Genomic DNA, 22,491 nt, shown 5'->3' with positions numbered 1-22,491 from the left:
TATTGATTTAAATATTTAAATCGTGCTCCTGTTGCTGAGTGGCAGGGAACCGCCATGAGGCCTCTCCGCCGCTGGTAATTTGGGGCGGTGTTTCCTGGCATTGGGACCCGTGGCGGGCCTCTCCCAGAAGCATTTTCCAGCCCCCCCCCTCCCGCCACGACCCCCAACATCAGGAAGCCAGTAATATTAGCCCCAGAATGTGTAGCTTTACTTGTACAGAAAAATATCATTACTGATGCTAATTAGTAGTTTTATGAATTTTTATTCATTCTTACATGGGTTGTGGGCATTTGTTACCCATCACAATTGCCCTTGACAACTGCGAGACCATTTCAGAGGGCAGTTAAGAGTCAACCATATTGCTGTGGGTCTGGAGTCGCATGTCAGCCAAACCAAGTAAGACCATCAGATGTCCTTCCCTAAAGACATTTGCGAACCAGATGTTTTTTTCTTAATGAGTCAATGATAGTTTCATGCCGCCATTTCGGAGCCGAGTTTTCAATTCCAGATTTTTAAATTAATTAATTGGAATTATTAATTCATTTAATTTAAATTCCACCAGCTGCCATGGTGAGATTTGAACATGTGTCCCAGGGCATTAGCCTGGGCCTCTGGATTACTAGTTCAGTGACATTCTCACTAGGCCACCATTTTCCCCGTAGGCTAGCTTAACAAGTGTTAACTTAATAACTAGTTTTTGTGAAGATAATTTGTTTCTAATTTCAGCATTGAGTTGCAGATTGACTTGACAACGACCAACTGCACTCTAGGTAAAATTACTTTGAAAGAGGCTTGATGAACTTTGGAATTTAGTTTTGTTGATTTTTTAAAAAGAAAATCTAAACCTATGTTCAAACAAATTCTGTGCTATAAAACTGATAAGAGTTCTTCCAGTTAAATCTGCTGAATAGAACTTGCATTTTCAACCTTCTTTCTGGTGAATTGAATGTTTTGTTTGAATGAGTTAGTCACAGCATATTTTCAAATTGATTTCATTAAATAATTAACCAACTTATTAAAAACCAACAGAACATGAATAAGAATCTAAACAGGAAAGCAAAGCTATGAAGTTGTCTGGAAGCCTCTATTGTACTCACAGTGGGTTAGTATAAATGGGTGGTTGTTGGTCGGCACAGACTCGGTGGGCCGAAGGGCCTGTTTCAGCGCTGTATCTCTAAATAAAATAAAATAAAACATAGAGAGCTGAATTTTATTTGTGCGCCGCACATCGTGGCAGCATGCCCGTACTGAGTGGCCGCCCCTGTGAAATGGAGGGGGCGGAGCAGCCACCCCCGATGACGTAGATGGCGATGCTGATGGCACCCACCGCACAGGTACCAGTGCCATTTTTAAAGGGTTTCTAGTCCTTAACAGAAATTATAATTTTGAAAGGGAAATTACCTTATTAAATTTTTAAAATATAAATCAAAAGCAGGAGTCCCTTTCCCAACCCCCCAATGGTTGTTTTATATGCTCCCCCCACCCCCGCCCAACCCTGATAATTTTAGTCCGCCTCCCTCCCCACCAATGTCTCACCTTGGAACTCTGTATGGAGTTCCGGTTGCGGCCAATGGCTGTAAAATCGACGTGGGGCGGCTGCCAGGAGCAGCTAAGTTCATCTGCATTTTAATTAACCTCATTTCAATATTTTAATGAAGGCCCTCGCCACTAATATCCAATGGGGCCTTCTCGGCGTCGTGGGTCGTGGCAGGCCGCTCCCACAAGCATTTTATGGGCCTCCTCGCCACGGTCCACGATGCCGAGGGGCTGGTAACATATAGCCCAGAGATTTGCAATGTACAATATAGTACATGCAATATTAGTTGATATACAAGTATTTCTGAGGATTTTTAAACGTTTGAGTTGGTGAATAAACCAAAAAGGTTTTAATTAACCAGGAATCATTTAATCACCACCGAAAAACTCCTTTCATAAAAAAAACTGTAGGTTTTGGGCTAAAGAAGCTGTTGAAAATTCAGTAGAGAGATCATTTAGCCCAATATCAGAGAGAGAGAATGATAGATCTAATTATCCAGCTGAGTAGACTGAAACCCTTTGCTGAGTTACTATGAATTTGCATGGTTTTAATAAAATGGCTGCTTTGGAGATAACTGAAAGCCGTCGTGACTCGTGTTGGTCTTTTGCAAGGAAATATTTCTAGCAGATCTAATCTAAACAATTCTTAAATAATGTAAGTATTCTGAGAGGTTACTAAACTTTAGTGCTTTCCATTGGAGTACACTCGAACCATAATTCATTTTTTAGAGGAGGGAAAATAACTTTTTTAGCTCCTTATTGCCTTCCTTTTCTCCTCCCCGTTACTTGTTCATTGCATTTATGCTGCTCTCAATGGAATGATCCAGCTCACAAATATTTAAATGGATCCATCAATGCCATTTCTACGTTGACTAATAAAGAAGAATACTTCAGCAAATTAGATCTTGTATGTTGTTAATTTTTTGAAGGCACTTTAATTTTAAAAAACATCCTTTTCAAGTATAACTTCACCATTTTATAAGCTAGTATTCTTTTTTTTAATTCATTTATGGGGGATGTGGGCATTACTGGCCAGGCCAGCATTTATTGCCCATCCCTAATTGCCCATGAGAAGGTGGTGAGATGCCTTCTTAAACCACTGCAGTCCATGTGGGGTCGGTATACCCCCCCCCCCCCACAGTGCTGTTAGGAGGGGAGTTCCAGGATTTTGATCCAGTGCCAGTGAAGGAACGGTGATATAGTTCCAAGTCAGGATGGTGTGTAGTTTGGAGGGGAACTTGCAGGTGGTGGCGTTCCCATGCAGCTGCTGCCTTTGTCCTTCTAGTTGGTAGAAGTCACTGGTTTGGAAGGTGCTGTCTAAGGAGCTTTGGTGTGTTGCTGCAGTGCATCTTGTAGATGGTACACACTGCAGCCATTGTGCGTCGGTGGTGGAGGGAGTGAATATTTGTAGATGGAGTGCCACTCAACCGGGCTGCTTTGTCCTGGATGGTGTTGAGCTTCTTGAGTGCTGTGGAGCTGCACCCATCCAGGCAAGTGGAGAGTATTCCATCACACTCCTGACTTGTGCCTTGTAGATGGTGGACAGGCTTTGGGGAGTCAGGAGGTGAATTACTCGCCGCAGGATTCCTATTCTCTGGCCTGCTCTTGTAGCTACGTTTTATTTTTGGCTACTCCCGTTCAGTTTCTGTTCAATGGTAACCCCCAGGATGTTGATAGTGGGGGATTCAGCAATTGTAATGCCATTGAATGTCAAAGGGAGATGGTTAGATTCTGTCTTGTTTGAGATGGTCATTGCCTGCCACTTGTGTGGCATGAGTGTTACTTGCCACTTATCAGCCCAAGCCTGGATATTGTCCATGTCTTGCTGCATTTCTACATGGACTGCTTCAGTATCTGAGGAGTCGCGAATGGTGCTGAACATTGTGCAATCAGCAAACATCCCCACCTCTGACCTTATGATGGAGGGAAGGTCATTGATGAAGCAACTGTAGATGGTTGGGCCAAGGACACTACCCTGAGGAACTCCTGCATTGATGTCCTGGAGCTGAGATGATTGGCCTCCCCCAACCACAACCATCTGATTGTTGCTCACTACTCACTCAAATGCAACCATCTTTATTGTCACTCACTCTTGTCTTACATTAATCTAAGCGTGGATTCCAATTGTTCAAAATTAAATAGAATGTTGTCTAAATGCAATATATAATTTATAAGATTTACCTGCGATGTCAAAATGTAACCAGAAATGAGTGAAGCTGCAATGTGATTTTATACATAATGCATGATTTTAAGTTAGCTCCAGATCAAAATATTTAGCACAACAGAACTTTGTGGCACAGAAGGAGAGTCTGCGTTTGTCCTGGCTCTTTGCTAGGGCAACTTAAAGCTAATTCAGCTACCCTGTTCTCTGCCCATAATCCTGCACATTCTTCTACTTCAAATATTTTAACCAATTTTTCCTTAAACATAGAAACATAGAAAATAGGAGCAGGAGTAGGCCATTTGGCCCTTCGAGCTCTGCTGCGCCATTCATTATGATCATGGCTGATCATTCAACTCAGTAACCTGTTCCTGCTTTCGCCCCATACCCTTTGATACCTTTCGCCCCAAGAGCTATATCTAACTCCTTCTTGAAAACATACAATGTTTTGGCCTCAACTGCTTTCTGTGGTAGCGAATTCCACAGGCTCACCACTCTCTGGGTGAAGTAATTTCTCCTCATCTCAGTCCTGAAAGGTTTACCCTGTAACCTTGGACTATGACCCCTGGTTCTGGACTCCCCCACAATCGGGAACATCCTTCCTGCATCTACCCTGTCAAGTCCTGATAGAATTTTATAGGTTTCTATGAGATCCCCCCTCACTCTTCTGAACTCCAGCGAATATAATCCTAACTGACTCAATCTCTCCTCATACGTCAGTCCCACCATCCCAGGAATCAGTCTGGTAAACCTTCGCTGCACTTTCTCTATAGCAAGAACAGCCTTCCTCGGATAAGGAGACCAAAACTGCACACAGTATTCTAGGTGTGGCCTCACCAAGGCCCTGTATAATTATGGCAAGACATCCCTGCTCCTGTGCTCGAATCCTCTTGCTATGGAGGCCAACATACCATTTGCCTTTACCACCTGTTGCACCTGCATGCTTACCTTCAGAGACTGGTGTACGAGAACATCCAGGTCTCGTTGCATATTGCCCTCTCTCAGTTTATAGCCGTTCAGATAATCTGCCTTCCTGTTTTTGCTACCAAAGTGGATAACCTCACATTTATCCACATTATACTGCATCTGCAATGCATTAGCCCACTCACTCAACTTGTCCAAATCACCCTGAAGCGCCTCTGCATCCTCCTCACAACTCACCCTCTCATCCAGTTTTGTGTCATCTGCAAATTTGGAGATATTACGTTTAGTTCCGTCATCTAAATCATTAATATATATTGTGAATAGCTGGGGTCCTATCACTGATCCCTGCGGTACCCCACTAGTCACTGCCTGCCAATCGGGAAAAGACCCGTTTATTCCTACTCCTTGTTTCCTCTCTGCCAACCAATTTTCTATCCATCGCAATACACTACCCCCAATCCCATGCGCTTTAATTTTACACGCTAATCTCATATGTGGGACTTTGTCGAAAGCCTTCTGAAAGTCCAAAAACCACATCCACTGGTTCCCCCTCATCAACTCGACTAGTTACATCCTCAAAGAATTCTAGGAGATTTGTCCAGCATGATTTCCTTTTCGTAAATCCATGCTGACTCTGCCCGATTCTCCCACTGTTCTGCAAGTGCTCTGCTATAAAATCTTTGATAACGGACTCAGAATTTTCCCCACTACCGACGTCAGGCTGACTGGTCAATAATTCCCTGTTTTCTCTCTACCTCCCTTTTTAAATAGTGGGGTTACATTAGCTACCCTCCAATCTGTAGGAACTGTTCCAGAGTCTATAGAATCTTGGAAGATGACCACCAATGCATCCACTATTTCTAGGGCCACTTCCTTAAGTACTCTGGGATGTAGGTTATCAGGCCCTGGGGATTTATCGGCCTTCAATCCCATCAATTTCCCCAACCCCATTTCTCTACTAATACTGAGTTCCTTCAGTTCCTCCCTCTCACTAAACCCTGTGTTCCCCAACATTTCTGGTATGATATTTGTGTCCTCCTTTGTGAAGACAGAACCAAAGTGTGCATTTAGTTGGTCAGACATTTCTTTGTTCCCCATAATAAATTCCCCTGTTTCTGACTGTAAAGGACCTATATTTATCTTCAATCTTTTTCTCTTCACATACCTATAGAAACTTTTACAGTCAGTTTTTATGTTCCCCGCAAACTTACTCTTGTACTCTATTTTCCCCTTCTTAATCAATCCGATGGTTCTCGATTGCTGAATTCTAAACTGCTCCCAATCTCAGGTCAGTTGTTTTTTCTGGCAAATTTGTCTGCCCCTGCGTTGGATCTAATGCTATCTCTAATTTCCCTTATAAGCCATGGTTTGGCTACATTTCCCGTTTTACTTTTGCGGCAGACAGGAGTAAACAATTGTTGCAGATCATCCATGCGCTCTTTGAATGTTTGCTATTGCCTATTCACCGTCGTCCCTTTAAGTAACGTTTCCCAATCCATCATAACCAACTTGCGCCTCATACCTTCTTAACTTCCTTTATTAAGATTCAGGACCCTAGTCTCAATCAACTACATCGCTCTCCATCTTGATGAAGAATTCTATCATATTGTGGTCGCTCATCCCCAAGGGGTCTCACACAACTAGATTGGCAATTATTCCCCTCTCATTACACAGTACCCAGTCTAGGATGGCCTGTTCTCTAGTTGATTCCTCAACGTATTGATCCAGAAAACCATCCCGTATACACTCCATGAATTCCTCCTCTACGGTATTGTGACTAATTTGATTTGCCCAATCTATATGCAGATTAGAGTCACCCATAATTACAGATGTTCCTTTATCGTATCCATCGCTAATTTCCTGTTTAGTGCCAATCCCAACATCACCACTGCAGTTTGGGGGTCTATATACAACCCCCACTAATGTTTTTTGTCCCTTCGTGTTTCTCAGCTCTACCCATACAGATTCCACATCGTCAGAGCTAATATCCTTCCTCACTATTGTGTTAATTTCCTCTTTAACCAGCAATGCAAATCCATCGCCTTTTACTTTTTGTCTGTCCTTCCTAAATACTGAATACCCCTGGATGTTCATTTCCCATCCCTGGTCACCCTGCAGCCATGTCTCCGTAATCCCGACTATATCATACCCGTTTACATCTATTTGCGCGATTAATTAATCCACTTTATTGCGAATGCTCCGTGTGTTAAGGCACAAAGCCTTAAGGCTTGTCTTTTTAACATTACTTGTCCCCTTCCCACTATTTTTCCCTGTGGGGGATTCTGTTTGATTCTGGCCCTTGATTTCTCTGCCTATCTCTTTTCTTATTCTCCTTACTATCTTTTGTTATTGTCTTTGATCCCCCCCTCCTCTGACTCCTTGCAAAGGTTCCCATCCCCCTGCCATTTTAGTTTAAACCCTCCCCAACCACTATAGCAAAGATGCAATGTTCTCTGCGTTATTTCTTCCTGTGATAAAGCAGTTCATGCTTCAATAAACCTCTGAGTTAAGAAATTTTTCCTAACCTGTTGCCTCACTTTCTTGCTGATAATTTGAAATTAATGAGCTCCTTATCATTGATTGTCCCACCAGAAGGAATAGTCTTTCCTTCTTCACCTTATCAACACCCTTTATCGTTTTAAAAACATCTGAAAAATCTCCTGTTGGTTCTCAGAAGAAAAGCATCTTAAAAGACAAGCTTTGTGCTGTTACTTGGATATTCCTGAATCTATTAAATTCTTATAGGAACATAGTTGTTATGGTTTTGTTGTGTCGTTTATAATGTCGTTTGAAGATTCAATGATCTGGGTTTAACAGTTTGTGCACTGGGAAGCCCCCAGAAAGTTCACATGTAAATTGAAATTTCCAACGATCCGATAGAATTATAGATACAGTTATAAAATTTTTTAGAAATGAAGATAAATTTAACCCTATTATCGTCTAGATTCTGTGTAAGACTGCTTAATTTATTTCGGATTGCTCATCACTGCTTTGTGGGCTCTTTTGATAAATGAATGCTAAATAGAAAACCTTCAATTTTCAGTTATGTTGACAGAACTAAAATATAAGTATTATTGATCTGTATTAGCATAGCCTGGAAGAAATTTTGTAATACAAAGGCAAGAATTTGAAATGTTTTTATGGACAAATTATTTTCCCTCAACTGAACAATTCAGCAATTCACAATGACTTGAGAGTTATTACTTTCTGGTATGATGGCTGAAGTGATCTGTTCATTTGCTCTTGTTGGTCGGATGGGACTCAAAACTAGAAGATTGTGCATTCCAGTTCCAGCTGTGACTGACTTGATCAGAATTCTGCTACTCTCATTAAGTGTTGTTTGTGGTACTTGGCTGAGCTGCTTGATGAAGTACTGAGTGAAAGGAGAACTTTCCATTTATGAAGGTGCAAAAAAAAAAATTGGTGACATCTATTCCACCATGCAGAAGCAAAGCTCAGATTGCACTGTCTGTTACGTCGTCATGTGTGACCATGACACCAGTGCAGATTTCTTCATACTGAATCAAAGCTGTAATTACCACTGTCTTGTCAAAGTGCTGTCATCGGTTTACTATTGGGAATGATGTAATGCAAGTAAAATACAGAATCTTTTTCAGTCATGAAAGAAAAGAAACTTTATCGTGTATATAATTATATTCATCTGTGTGTATATATGCATATATTTGTGGATTGTGTAGTTGAAGAGAGGTGCAGATAGACAATTATAACCAGCAACTTTGAGAATTTTCTTTTTAAAACAAACTTCAAATGGTAAAAGCAGTCTTGGTTGAAAAAATCCCATATGCTTGCTGATTTAAATTTTTTCCAGTTGGAACAATACGACTCACTCTTCCCTTGTCCCATTTGTTGTACATGGCCATCTGCATTTTGCATTATCCCAGTTGTATTTGTACTTTTCTCTTGAGAAAGAGAAAAAAATTATTTTTGCATGTCATGTCCATTTTCAGCCTTGGGGGTTTAATTATTGTGTTTGAAAATGTTTCAAGTTCTGACTTGATCTGTTTAGCTACTGGATTTATTCCAAGTTTTGATTTCACAGTGAGTTGCAGAGAGGTTTTTGCAGTATCTGGCCCCAAGTGGTGGTGTCCACTGGACCATAGCCTCTTGACATGAAAACTAGCTGAAATTTCCAAAGAGGGATTCCAGGGTGAAAGGACTCATAGTTCTATAATAGGTGAAGCAGTGACTCTCTTCCTGTTAAAACAAAGATAATTATGCATCCAAGTTCCTATTCCTATTGAATCAGATAAATATTTGTAAAAATAAAATCCCTAAGGAAGCAATCTAAATAGCAACTGGAATGGTCTTGGGCAGATTATGGATTATTTGCACCTGCAAAAGCAGCAGAGTTCTGGGTTTTAGTATCTGCATCATTTATGCTGATCAAACACAGAGATCCTGTTTTTTCTAATCATCTGTTTTTAAAATTTGTTCTTGGGAAGTGGGCATTGCTGCCAAAGAAGTATGCATTGTTCATTCCAAGTTGCTGAGATTGCATTACGAGTCAGCCATGCAGTGTGAGACTGAAGTCACATTGGCCAATGTGAGCAGGGGTGTCCGGTTCCTATCCTGGAAGGACATTAATGTACTAGTTGAGCTTTTAAACCAGATTTCATGGTCATTACTCAGTTTATAGAATTCAAATTCGCAACATGCTATGGTGGCTTTTAAACTTTATTGCCATCAAATTTCCGCTAGTTATATCAGTACAACCAGGGTGGAATCAGCCAAACCAGTACAAAAGATTAAAGAATTTTAAACGCAAGTAAATTCTGCTCAAAACCATTCACATTCTAGTTTCTGTGGTTCAAGATTCCATTTGCCCGAATCAGTCCCAGCCCACAAAACAGCCCATGCACCCTGGTTGAACTTGAGATTCTGTTGGCTCTTCAAATTGCGCTAATTTTCTTTGGCGCATAAACTGGTTTCAGAAGTTTTTTTCTTAAAAAATATTTAATTTATTAAGAGATTGACTAATGTGCACCAATGGAACTATTAAATAGTTCATTATCATTTTTCTTAGTCATTCTCAGTGATTTTAAATTGTGTTACTCACAGGAGGACTGAACACTGTTATTAAAAATGGTTATATTTGCTGATCAACCAATTTTCAGCTGGATTGGAGCTGTACCACATTAGCACTCATAAATATATCAAGGAATACTTTTTAATGGAAACACAAAAAAGGAATAATTATGTTCTATTACACTGCCCACTTGTGCTGGTCCATGGAAGATTTAACATTTCTGATTATGCAAATGATTTTCAGCGTTAGCTTGAAGCCAAAACTAACCAGCTCAATTTCAAGCACATTTTGGGTGTCATTTCCCAATTCTGTCCCAAGCAGGGACTCTGCTCCATGATCTTTCATGTTACAGGATCTTTCTAAGCAATTGTGTTATTTCAGTACTGTTGATCCTCTTCTGCTGTATTGAGCAGCTTTATAGGACTGCCTTGCATGGTTCCTTTATCTTAACGGAATCAGCACATCTCCAGCATTTGCCTTCTCTTTGATCCCACACCCACGCCGTTCTGAGGAAATGTTTACGCCCAAAATGCTTTATCGGTTCTCTCCACAAATGATGCCTGACTTGCTGAGTGTTTTTTGCATTTTCTGTTTCAGGTTTCCAGCCCATGCAGTAGTTTGATTTCTGTTATCTCCAGCGCTGCCTTGTCACCTCCTTTCTCTCAACTTGCATCCTTCCCATAGGGGTGCCAGTCTTGAATGAGTCACAACTTCCTCAGCTGATCATCGGGGAGACCGAAGTCGTCATTTTTGACACACTCAATGAGCTCTTCTCCCTTGCTATTGACTCCATAGGAGTGAGGTTGTACCTCATTGCATCTGTTTTCTCGGTGTAAAATTGACACATACCCCAAAAATGCACAAACACATCCAATGCTCTGTTGTCTTTGGCAATCTAGAGGGATTGTTCCCTGGACCCAGTTCACGATGGCCTAGTGGTGAGGGCAAATTTTTACCTCTGGCTAAGCCAGACACACTGAAACCTTTGTTTTGTTTGACACAGAGCTGAGGTTCAAGCACTATATCCTGTTTGCCAATATGACCACTTATTTCTACCTTTACAAAGTTGCAAACATATGAATTAGGTGCAGGAGTGGGCCACTCAGCTCCTCAAGCATGCTCCACCATTCAATAAGATCATGGTTAATCTGATTGTAAACTCAACTCCACATTCCCGCCTACCCCTGATAACCTTTCATCCCCTTGCTTATCAAGAATCTATCTACCTCTGCCTTAAAAATATTTAAAAACTCTGCTTCCACTGCCTTTTGAGGAGAGGGTTCCTAAGACTCATGATCCACTGAGCAAAAAAAATTCTCCTCATTTCTGTCTTAAATGGGCGACCCCTTATTTTTAAATAGAGACCCCTTGTTCTAGATTAACCCACAAGGGGCAACATCCTTTCCACATCCACCCTGTCAAGACCCCTCAGGATCTTGTGTTTCAATCAAATTGCCACTTACTCTCCTAAACTCCAGCAGATACAACCCAAGCTTGTCCAATCTTTCCTCATAAGATAACCTGCCCATTCCAGGTATTAGTCTAGTGAACCTTCTCTGAACAGCTTCCAATGCATTTATATCCTTTAAATAAGGAGACCAATACTGTACACAGTACTCCAAATATGGTCTCACCAATGCCCTGCATAACTGAAGCATAACCTCCATATTTTTGTTTTCAATTCCCCTCGCAATAAACAATAACATTCTATTAGCTTTCCTAATTACTTGTTCAACCTGCATACTAACATTTTACACTTCATGCATCTCAGAGCTCTGCAGTCTCTCACCATTTAGATAATATGGTTCTTTTTTATTCATCCTACCAAAATAGACAATTTTCCCATATAATATGCCATTTGCCAGATCTTTGCCCACTCACCTAACCTATCTATATCCCTTTGTAGCCTCCTTATGTCCTCTTCACAAGTTACTTTCCTACCTATCTTTGTGTCATCAGCAAATATAGCAACCATACCTTCGGCCACTTCATCCAAGTCATTTATATAAATTGTAAAAAATTGAGGCCCCAGCATTGATCCCTGTGGCACACCACTCGTTACATCTTGCCAACCAGAAAACGACCCATTTATACTCTCTGTTTCCTGTTAGCGAGCCAATCTTCTATTCATGCCATGAGGTCACCCTGTTGGGAGTCTTTTATAGACCTCCGAATAGTTCCAGAGATGTAGAGGAAAGGATAGCGAAGATGATTCTCGACAGGGGCGAGAGTAACAGGGTAGTTGTTATGGGGGACTTTAACTTTTCAAATATCGACTGGAAATACTATAGTTCGAGTACTTTAGATGGGTCAGTTTTTGTCCAGTGTGTGCAGGAGGGTTTTCTGACACAGTATGTAGACAGGCCAACCAGGGGCGATGCCACATTGGATTTGGTACTGGGTAATGAACCCGGCCAGGTGTTAGATTTAGATGTAGGTGAGCACTTTGGTGATAGTGATCACAATTCGGTTAGGTTTACCTTAGCGATGGGCAGGGACAGGTATATACCGCAGGGCAAAAATTATAGCTGGGGGAAAGGAAATTATGATGCGATTAGGCAAGATTTAGGATGCGTAGGATGGGGAAGGAAACTGCAGGGGATGGGAACAATCGAAATGTGGAGCTTATTCAAGGAGCAGCTACTGCGTGTCCTTGATAAGTATGTACCTGTGAGGCAGGGAGGAAGTTGTCGAGCGAGGGAGCCGTGGTTTACTAAAGAAGTTGAAGCGCTTGTCAAGAGGAAGAAGAAGGCTTATGTTAGGATGAGACGTGAAGGCTCAGTTAGGGCGCTTGAGAGTTACAAGCTAGCCAGAAAGGATCTAAAGGGAGAGCTAAGAAGAGCAAGGAGAGGACACGAGAAGTCATTGGCGGATAGGATCAGGGAAAACCCTAAGGCTTTCTATAGGTATATCAGGAATAAAAGAATGACTAGAGTTAGATTAGGGCCAATCAAGGATAGTAGTGGGAAGTTGTGTGTGGAATCAGAGGAGATAGGGGAAGCGTTAAATGAATATTTTGCGTCAGTATTTACAGTAGAGAAAGAAAATGTTGTCGAGGAGAATACTGAGATTCAGGCTACTAGGCTAGATGGGATTGAGGTTCACAAGGAGGAGGTGTTATCAATTTTGGAAAGTGTGAAAATAGATAAGTCCCCTGGGCCAGATGGGATTTATCCTAGGATTCTCTGGGAAGCAAGGGAGGAGATTGCAGAGCCTTTGTCCTTGATCTTTATGTCGTCATTGTCGACAAGAATAGTGCCGGAAGACTGGAGGATAGCAAATGTTGTCCCCTTGTTCAAGAAGGGGAGTAGAGACGCCCTGGTAATTATAGACCTGTGAGCCTTACTTCGATTGTGGGTAAAATGTTGGAAAAGGTTATAAGAGACAGGATTTATAATCATCTTGAAAAGAATAAGTTCATTAGCCATAGTCAGCACGGTTTTGTGACAGGTAGGTCGTGCCTCACAAACCTTACTGAGTTTTTCGAGAAGGTGACCAAACAGGTGGATGAGGGTAAAGCAGTGGATGTGGTGTATATGGATTTCAGTAAGGCATTTGATAAGGTTCCCCACAGTAGGCTTTTGCAGAAAATACGGATGTATGGGGTTGAAGGTGATTTCGAGCTTTGAATCAGAAATTGGCTAGCTGAAAGAAGACAGAGGGTGGTGGTTGATGGCAAATGTTCATCCTGGAGTTTAGTTACTAGTGGTGTACTGCAAGGATCTGTTTTGGGGTCACTGCTGTTTGTCATTTTTATAAATGACCTGGAAGAGGGTGTAGAAGGGTGGGTTAGTAAATTTGCGGATGACACTAAGGTCGGTGGAGTTGTGGATAGTGCTGAAGGATGTTGTAGGGTACAGAGGGACATAGATAGGCTGCAGAGCTGAGCTGAGAGATGGCAAATGGAGTTTAATGCGGAAAAGTGCGAGGTGATTCACTTTGGAAGGAGTAACAGGAATGCAGAGTACTGGGCTAATGGGAAGATTCTTGGTAGTGTAGATGAACAGAGAGATCTTGGTGTCCAGGTACATAAATCCCTGAAGGTTGCTACCCAGGTTAATAGGGCTGTTAAGAAGGCATATGGTGTGTTAGCTTTTATTAGTCGGGGGATCGGGTTTCGGAGCCACGAGGTCATGCTGCAGCTGTACAAAACTCTGGTGAGACCGCACCTGGAGTATTGCGTGCAGTTCTGGTCACCGCTTTATAGGAAGGATGTGGAAGCTTTGGAAAGGGTGCAGAGGAGATTTACTAGGATGTTGCCTGGTATGGAGGAAAGGCTGAGGGACGAGGTTGTTTTCGTTGGAGAGAAGGAGGAGGAGAGGTGACTTAATAGAGACATATAAGATAATCAGAGGGTTAGATAGGGTGGATAGTGAGAGTCTTTTTCCTCGGATGGTGATGGCAAACACGAGGGGACATAGCTTTAAGTTGAGGGGTGATAGATATAGGACAGATGTCAGAGGTAGTTTCTTTACTCAGAGAGTAGTAGGGGCGTGGAACGCCCTGCCTGCAACAGTAGTAGACTCGCCAAGTTTAAGGGCATTTAAGTGGTCATTGGATAGACATATGGATGAAAATGGAATAGTGTAGGTCAGATGGTTTCACAGGTCGGCGCAACATCGAGGGCCGAAGGGCCTGTACTGCGCTGTAATGTTCTAATTCTAATTCTAAATGTTACCCACTACACCATGAGCTTTTATTTTCTGCAATAACTTTTGACATGATACCTTATCAAATGCCTTCTGGAAATCTAAGTACAGTACATCCACCAGTTCCCCTTTATCCACAGCACATGTTGCTTCTTCAAAGAACTCCAATACACTGATGAAACATGATTTCCCTTTCACAAAACCATGTTGACTCTGCCTGAATCCCTTGAATTTTTCTAAGTGCCCTGCCATAACATCTTTAATAATAGCTTCTAACCTTTTCTCGAAGACAGATCTTAAGCTAACTGGCCTATAGTTTCGTGCTTTCTGTCTCCCTCCCCTTATGGAATAAAGAAGTTACTTTCGCTCTTTTCCAATCTGATGGAACCGTCCCTGAATCAAGGGAATTTTGGAAAATTAAAACCAACGCATCAGCTATCTCATGAGCCACTTTTAGGACTCTAGGAAAAATCCATCAGAACCCAGGGACTCGTCAGCCCGCAGCTCCAACAATTTGCTCAATACCACTTCCCTGGTGATTGTAATTCCCTTGAATTCCTCTCTCCCTTCCATTTCCTGATTTGCAGCTATTTCTGGGATGTTACTTGTATCCTTTATAGTGAAGACCAATGCAAAATACCTGATCAATTCATCTGCCTTCCCCTTATTTTCCCTTATCAATTCTCCAGACTCACTTTCTTAGGACCAATGCTCATTTTGATAACTCTTTTTAAAATATCTACAGAAACTCTTATCTGTTTTTATATTTTTAGCTAGCTTTCTCTTGTACTCTGATTTTCCCTCCTTATCAATCTTTTCATCATTCTTTGCTTTTTATATTCTGTCCAATCATCTGCCCTGCCACCCATCTTTGTGCAACTATGTGGTTTTTTCTTTAAGTTTGATACTATCTTTAATTTTTTTAGTTGCCTGCCTCCGCTCCTCCCTCAACTCCTCTTTGGTGTTATCCCATTTTTCCGGCATTTTTTAACTACTCTAATGCCCTTCCTGTTGACCTCCCATGCTCCACTTTCCATAAACTCTTTTACCTGTGCAAATCGCAGCTGCCCGGATCCAGTCAAACATTAAGTCCCTCCCCCCACCTAAATCAAGGTAAATCAATGTCTCCTAATGTAATATCTTACAGTCTCTCTCACATCTTGCGCTGTATCTTGGCAACCTCCTCTAGCCTCATTCATACCCTCCAGATCTCTGACTCTGTTCGACTGAATCTAGACGGCTCAGTTTTGCCACCACGTTCAGAGTCTCACTCCATTTTGCTTTGGAGTCAGTTCAACCACCGGATCTGGACTTACATTATCATTTTAGTATTGGTGTGCAGCAGAATTACTTTGCATCAAGCCTAAACTGATGGTGCAAATGCACTCATGGAATTGCAATAAACGCACCTTCAACCCTTTGAATAATTGGTAAGAAGAATTTGATATTTTGCTGATTCAGGTATTAGGTTGGAGTGTGATAGAATTGCATGCCATAGTCTTTGACAAAATAAGTAAAACATAGCAGGAAGTAAACCTGCAGAAGTGTTCACAGTTAAAAGAAGAGAAAACTTACGAAAAGTGTTCGAAAGTAAAGTCCGCGAGGTAGGTTTTGAGGAGGCTTCGAAGTGGAGAGAAATGTTGAAAGATGTAGGAGCTTGGGTGAATTTAGAATGCAAGGCCATGATGGTTGAAGGTTTTGTTGGTTGCTAATGGTGAAGCAGAGGGAGGGAATGGGAGGAGTGCACAGAGGTTCAATTCAGAAGGATAACATTGTGTATTTTTCATGCATGTTTTAGTGTCAAATATCTATTTTAGGTTTTAACGATACATTTATTGAGAATTTTTTATTATTACCAGCAGAAATTCAATATTTTTGCTCTTGAGAATTAAATCTTAAACTGTTTTTGCTGCCTAGATTCTTCCAAATTCGCCACCTTACTTACAGACAAGGCAGCTTTGCTACACCTGCATACATTTGTTTTTGTTTGAGTAGTTTCCGAAGAATTTGTTTTTGCATTGCAATGGGCGATTTGACACACATGGAAATTTCAATACCCTTTAAATGTCACATACAAGTGTTAAGAATTTTCAGCCGATGAGGGAGTGAATTACTACCAATAATGAAAATACTGTCCAGTAAAGTCTTAAAATATAGGAGTGTTTATTAAAGAGCGTGACTTCTGAAATGCTGCCTTATGTACTAATAAGGAAGAAAGCTACGTCCTCCAATACTACTTGATTAAAATGGGTAAGATAACAAACAGAAATTTGTTTTTAATCTAACCTGTTTATGAGGTAACAAAGTTATATTTTTCTATAATAGAAAACAGAGGATGATGACTTAGTTCTTACACCCGATGGTACAAGGGAGTTCCTGACGTTTGAAATTCCTCTCAATGACACTGGATCTGCAGGCCTTGGGGTTAGTGTCAAAGGTAATAGATCAAAAGAAAACCATGCTGACCTGGGCATATTTGTGAAGTCTATCATCAATGGAGGAGCAGCATCTAAGGTAAGTCGATTTGGTATCTCAGGACTAATGAAGTGTAATAATTGTTTGTTTGAAGGATATGAAAAAAAAACTAGTTCCAGCATGCCAACCTGAAAATGACCCATTTATTCCGACACACTTTTTTTCTGTCTGTTAATCCTCAATCCATGCTAATATATTAGGCCCAAACCCATGAGCCATAACTTTGTGTAATAACCTCCTGTGTGGCACCTTATCAAATACTTTTTGAAAATCCAAATGCACTTTGGTTTAAGGTAAGGGGCAGGAGGTTTAGAGGGGATTTGAGGGGAAAAATATTTCACTCGGAGGGTGGTTGCAATCTGGAACGCACTGCCTGAAGAGGTGATAGAGGCAGCAGCCCTCACAACATTTAAGAAGTATTTAGATGAGCACTTGAAATGCCGTAGTATACAAGGCTATGGGCCAAGTGCTGGAAAATGGGAGTAGAATAGTTAGGTGCTTGATGGCCGGCACAGACATGATGGGTCAAAGGGCCTATTTCTGTGCTGTATAACTCCAATACTACATTCAGTGCTTCCTTCCTATCCACCCTGCGAGTTACAACTTGAAAGAAGTCTTAACAGATTTGTATAACAGTTTACCTATCATAAATCCAGATTGGCTCTGCCCAGTCATATTGTGATTTTCTAAGTGCCCTGTTATCATGTCCCTCCTGTTATAGTCTAACATTTCCCTACTACTGATGTCAGACTAACTGGCCTATGCACCCATGTTTTCTCTCTCTCTCCTTTCTTGAATAGCCAAGTTATATTTGCTACCTTCCAATCCATGGGGATCGTTCTAGAATCTGGGGAATTCTAGAACATCAAAATCAATCCTCTGTGCTCTTTGCAGCCACTTCTTGTAAAACCCTAGGACATAGGCCATCAGTTCAAGGGCATTTGTTGGCTTTTAATCCTGTTAATTTCTCCAGTACTCTTTTTTTTTGCGAATCATTTCCTTAAGTTCCTCACTCTCACTCAACCCTTGTTCCCCACTATTTCTGGAATTTTTTTGTGTCTCCTGCTGTAAAGACAGACGGTATTTGTTTAATGTCTCTGATGTTTCCTTACTTCCCATTTATAATTTCTGCTGTCTCTACCTCTAAGGGATCCACATTTAGTTTTGTTAATCTTTTCCTTCTTACATGCCTATAGAAGCTTTTACAATCTGTTTTTATGTCACTTGGTAGATTACTGTCATATTTTCTCTTATTTCTGATCAATTTCTTCGTCCCTCTTTGCTGAATTCCAAAATCCTCACAGTTACTTTTTTTTTGCAACATTAGAAGTATTTTCCTTTCACCTAATACTAACTTTGACTTCTTGTTAGCCACAGTTGGGCCACTTTTCCCACGGGGTTATTATTCCGTAAGAGAATATATATTCATTGTGTGTTATGAATTAATTCTTTAAATGTTTACCATTGCTTATCTATGGTCATATCTTTAAATCTAGCTTTCTAATCTACTTAGCTGACTCGTCCCTTATACCTATGCAGTTTGTTTTGTTCAGATTGAAGACCCTAGTTTTGGCTTAACTAAATCACAATGAAATTCAATATAAAATTCAATCTTGTTATGATCACTCTTGCCCAAAGACTCCTTGACCATAAGGTTATTAATTAACCCTGTCTCACTGCACAGTACTAAATCTAAGATAGCCTATTTTCCAGTTGTCTCCTTGGCACACTGATCTGGAAACCTATCTTGAATGCATTCCCTGAACTCGTTTCTATGAAAATTCCCCATGATTACTGTATTACCTTGTACAGAGGAGTTGTATTGGGATTAGTGAAGTGCTTTAAGGAGTGGTGTTAGGATTCATACCATTTCAAGTTAACATTATCGACTTTGATTCAGAAACTTAACATAAACTAATCCCATTTACAGACTTGGAGGGACGTTTAACTCTAAAGAAGTGGCTCAGGAACTACAAAATGAATTGGCCAAAATATGTAATTGGGTGAAACAATGGTAGATGATTTTTTTGTTGTGACTAAAAAAAAAAGATATATCATGAATGGGATGAAGTTAAATAGATGTTCTCTGTGTTCATGTTGAAGGAGCTATATGTTCGCTGTATTTATTGGAAGTTTGTTTTGTTGGTATAACTTTTCAAACTGACAAGTATAACTCCAGCATACTTGTATCAAAGTAATAACTTGTCAAAAGCACTTTAATGTTTCCTGAGTGAATTTAATCACTGGATTTTTGAATGAAAAGGTTTCAAATTGAGAGTTGATTTGACAGTAGAATTTTAATCTGTCTTCACTTCAGGATGGCAGACTTAATGTGAATGACCAGCTCATAGCAGTTAACAGTGAATCTTTGTTGGGGAAGACAAACCAAGATGCCATGGAGACACTCCGGAGATCCATGTCCACAGAAGGAAATAAAAGGGGAATGATACAGTTGATTGTTGCCAGGAGGATAACAAAACACAATGAGGTAATGATTAGTGTTGGATTTGATAATAAGTGAGGCCACAAAATATGAACCCCATATGGCCAATTATTTCCCTTCAGTTTTTTATTCTTTGAAATATAATTTTAAAAATACATACTCTCAATTCCTAAGACTACCCATTTCTGTAAGTCTTTTAATTCTAAAATGTTACCATGAATTTTAATTCTAAAATGTTATCATGAATTTGTCTATTCAATCATTAGAGTTTGCTGTGCAACAGCAAATGAATATTGGTTGAGAAATGTAGAATTCTATATCATGAATAAAACATGATTTCAAAGATAAAGTCTTCTCTGTCTTTACTGAAGATGCTAATATATATTCAAATATGGGTCAGATAAAACTGTGGTCCCCTTGGGTTGGAGTATTTCTTAATTTCCACCTTTGTTGTAGTTGCCAGTTGTAGAAGACAACATAAATAAAGAACATAAATTTATGGCTGTTTTCTGTTGAAGCTTCTGAGTTCCTGTTGCCTCAAAATTTCAAAGTTATTTTCTTTAAGGAGCACAATCTGTCATGGACAGAATATTTAATACAATTAAATTTAAACCTTTTTATTTAAACTCCATTTGAAATTCTAAAAAAGTGCAATATTGCTTCAAGAAGAAGCTTCTTGTACTGCATTGCCACAAAGATCTAAATGTTATAAAAAGCAAATTCCTTATGCTTGTATCTTGCAGTCAGTTCTTATTTTATCTTTTAGAAATGATGGTTAGAGGCAGCCTGGGGATAGACTTTTTAATATAGACCTCACCTTGATGTGACCTCATGATTTGGAGTGTGAACAGCACACCCCCATCATGATGTCAGATCAGAGTTCTTTTTGAAGAATGTGACTGTTCCTAAGCTGCCTCTAACCAGCATTTTAAGGCATTAAGCTGGTGACCAGTTCCTGAGTTCCCCATGAGAAATGAACAGATATTTTTTATTGACATGTAAAGTTATATGGCATTTTACTTCGCAACTCAACAGTGCAGGATATCTATGAGTTATGATAAGAGTTTGTTCTTTGCTTCCTACATGTTGTGTTCTCCATCATTTGAGAGTGGCCTGTCCTTGCATGGCTTGCACTGTTTTTTATATCTGTGTGTAAGAGGGTGGCGTAGTAGTGTCACTGGACTAGTAATCCAGAGGCCCAGCTAAAACCCTGGGAACACTCAAAATCTAGAATTGAAAGCTAATCTCGGTAATGGTGCCATGAAACTATCATCGATTGTTGTAAAAACCCATCTGCTTCACTAATGGCCTTTAGAGAAAGAAATCTGCTGTCCTCACCTGGTCTGGCCTACATGTGACTCCAGACCCACAGCAATGTGGTTGATTCTTAACTGCCCACTGAGGCGGCGGTATAGTGGTATTGTCACTGGACTAGTAGTCCAGAGGCCTCGGCTAATGCTTTGGGGTCATGGGTTTGAATCCCACCATGGCAGATGGTGAAATTTGAATTCAGTTAATAAATCTGGAATTAAAAAGCTAGTCGAGTAGAGACTATGCAACCATTGTCGATTGTTGTAAAAAAAAACATCTGGTTCACTAATGTCCTTTAGGGAAGGAAATCTGCTGTCCTTACCTGGTCTGGCCTACATGTGACTCCAGATCCACAGCAATGTGGTTGACTCATAAATGCCCTCTGAAATGGCCTAGCAAGCCACTCAGTTCAAGGGCAATTAGGGATGGGCAATAAATGCTGGCCTAGCGAACGATGTCCACATCCCATACATGAATTTTAAAAAAAATGGCCGAGCAAGCCACGCAGTTGTCGAGGGCAATTAGGGATGGGCAACAAATGCTGGCCTGCCAGCAATGCCCACATCCAATGAAAGAATAAAAAAGTATATAATTTACTTCATCAAAGAATTAAAACTACAGAGTCAAAAGGGTGGCAATCTGTACTGTAGGGCCTTCTGCATGGAACTATAAATGCTTCACCTCGGTTAGGACCTATTAATGGGTTGTGAGGGATGACATTCATTGGCTTCTTCTGATGGAACCTTATGTTGACTCCCAAGTGCCAGTTGATAATTGAGCCTGGTATTTGATCCAGCTGTACAATGTTACATTTCATGTGTGATTGTCAGCTGAAAATAAGTAGCATACCTCAGTGATGTGCTTACTTTCAGTGGCGTACTGCTGCATCTTAAAATCATATTTATGCTTCCTTATGACCCACCAGTGGCGGTTGTGCCTTCAGCCATATAGGCCCTAAGCTCTGAATTTCCCTCCTTAAACTGCTCCACTTCCCTGTCATCTTTTATGACCCTTATTAAAACCTACCAATTTAACCAAGCTTTTAGTCACCCCTTGTAAATTTTCTGTCTTTGGCACAGTATAATTTTTTTATCTGACTACACTTCTGTGAAACCCCTTGTGACATTTTCCTATGTTAAAGACACTATATGAATGTCAGTTGTTGTCTGATGCTTCCAAAATAAAGGAATTGTTGTGTCTCATTTTAGATTTTGTTCCTGTATGCCTGCAGCACTTGCCTCCTTTCTTGGCACTGTGCAAGACACACCCAGGGCAAAACACCTTTGCCTCATTGCGAAGGGTTGCTGCAATCTCTGTGTACCGAATACAAAAGGAATTGTGTTCAGCTGCTACATTTGGTTTCCGTGCAGACATGTCAGTTATAACTAATTTAAAAGTGGCAGGAGGGAAGCTGAAATGAAGTCTGCCGGATTAAAGGAAATGAGTTGATTCTGTTGGTTATATCAAAGATTGTCTGTTGAAGCACTGTTCATTGATTTTTCTGCAATGAGTTATCAATTGGTCTGGCTACTAAATTATGTTTTATAAGCATTGATGGTGACACATGGGAGAGGGCTCCACTTTTCCATCCACTGAGAGTTGTAATGATGAACATGCTGTACCCTTTCCTTCACGTGTTTAATGACAACCTTTTTAAAAAATATATGTGTAAGTTTTCTTGCACAAAGAATACTAATTAACAGTATATTTCTCGTTATGAGTCAAGATTGTTCTGTGGGAATTGAGCTAAAAGCAGATAATCTCTAAAATCATCAATACGATCGAGTAACAAAAGGACGAATGCTTGCCACACAATGTGGTTTGAGCACACGGAAATTAATAAACGTTTGACTCATTTCCCATGGAAATGTCATTATGAGCCTCTATTTTAACAATTGATTAGAAAAAGACCAATTTAAATATGCTTTTAGTGTCACTCTATTTG

General features: G+C 40.4%; 1 protein-coding gene across 4 annotated transcripts in view; it reads left to right on the top strand.

The window, feature by feature from the left end:
• Window positions 1-22,491, top strand: part of LOC137349219 (partitioning defective 3 homolog) — a 956,485-nt gene that overhangs the window by 615,016 nt on the left and 318,978 nt on the right. For all 4 annotated transcript variants that reach the window (XM_068014722.1, XM_068014712.1, XM_068014729.1 and 1 more), the window contains exons 13-14: window positions 16,643-16,831; window positions 19,110-19,280. In XM_068014722.1, coding sequence (XP_067870823.1) covers window positions 16,643-16,831; window positions 19,110-19,280 — 360 coding nt within the window. The remainder of the gene's footprint in view (window positions 1-16,642; window positions 16,832-19,109; window positions 19,281-22,491) is intronic.

Source organism: Heterodontus francisci, chromosome 2, assembly GCF_036365525.1.
Source record: "Heterodontus francisci isolate sHetFra1 chromosome 2, sHetFra1.hap1, whole genome shotgun sequence".
Lineage (NCBI taxonomy): Eukaryota > Metazoa > Chordata > Chondrichthyes > Heterodontiformes > Heterodontidae > Heterodontus > Heterodontus francisci.
The sequence above is the reverse complement of the archived record's forward strand: the minus strand, read 5'-3'. Positions and strand labels throughout refer to the sequence as shown.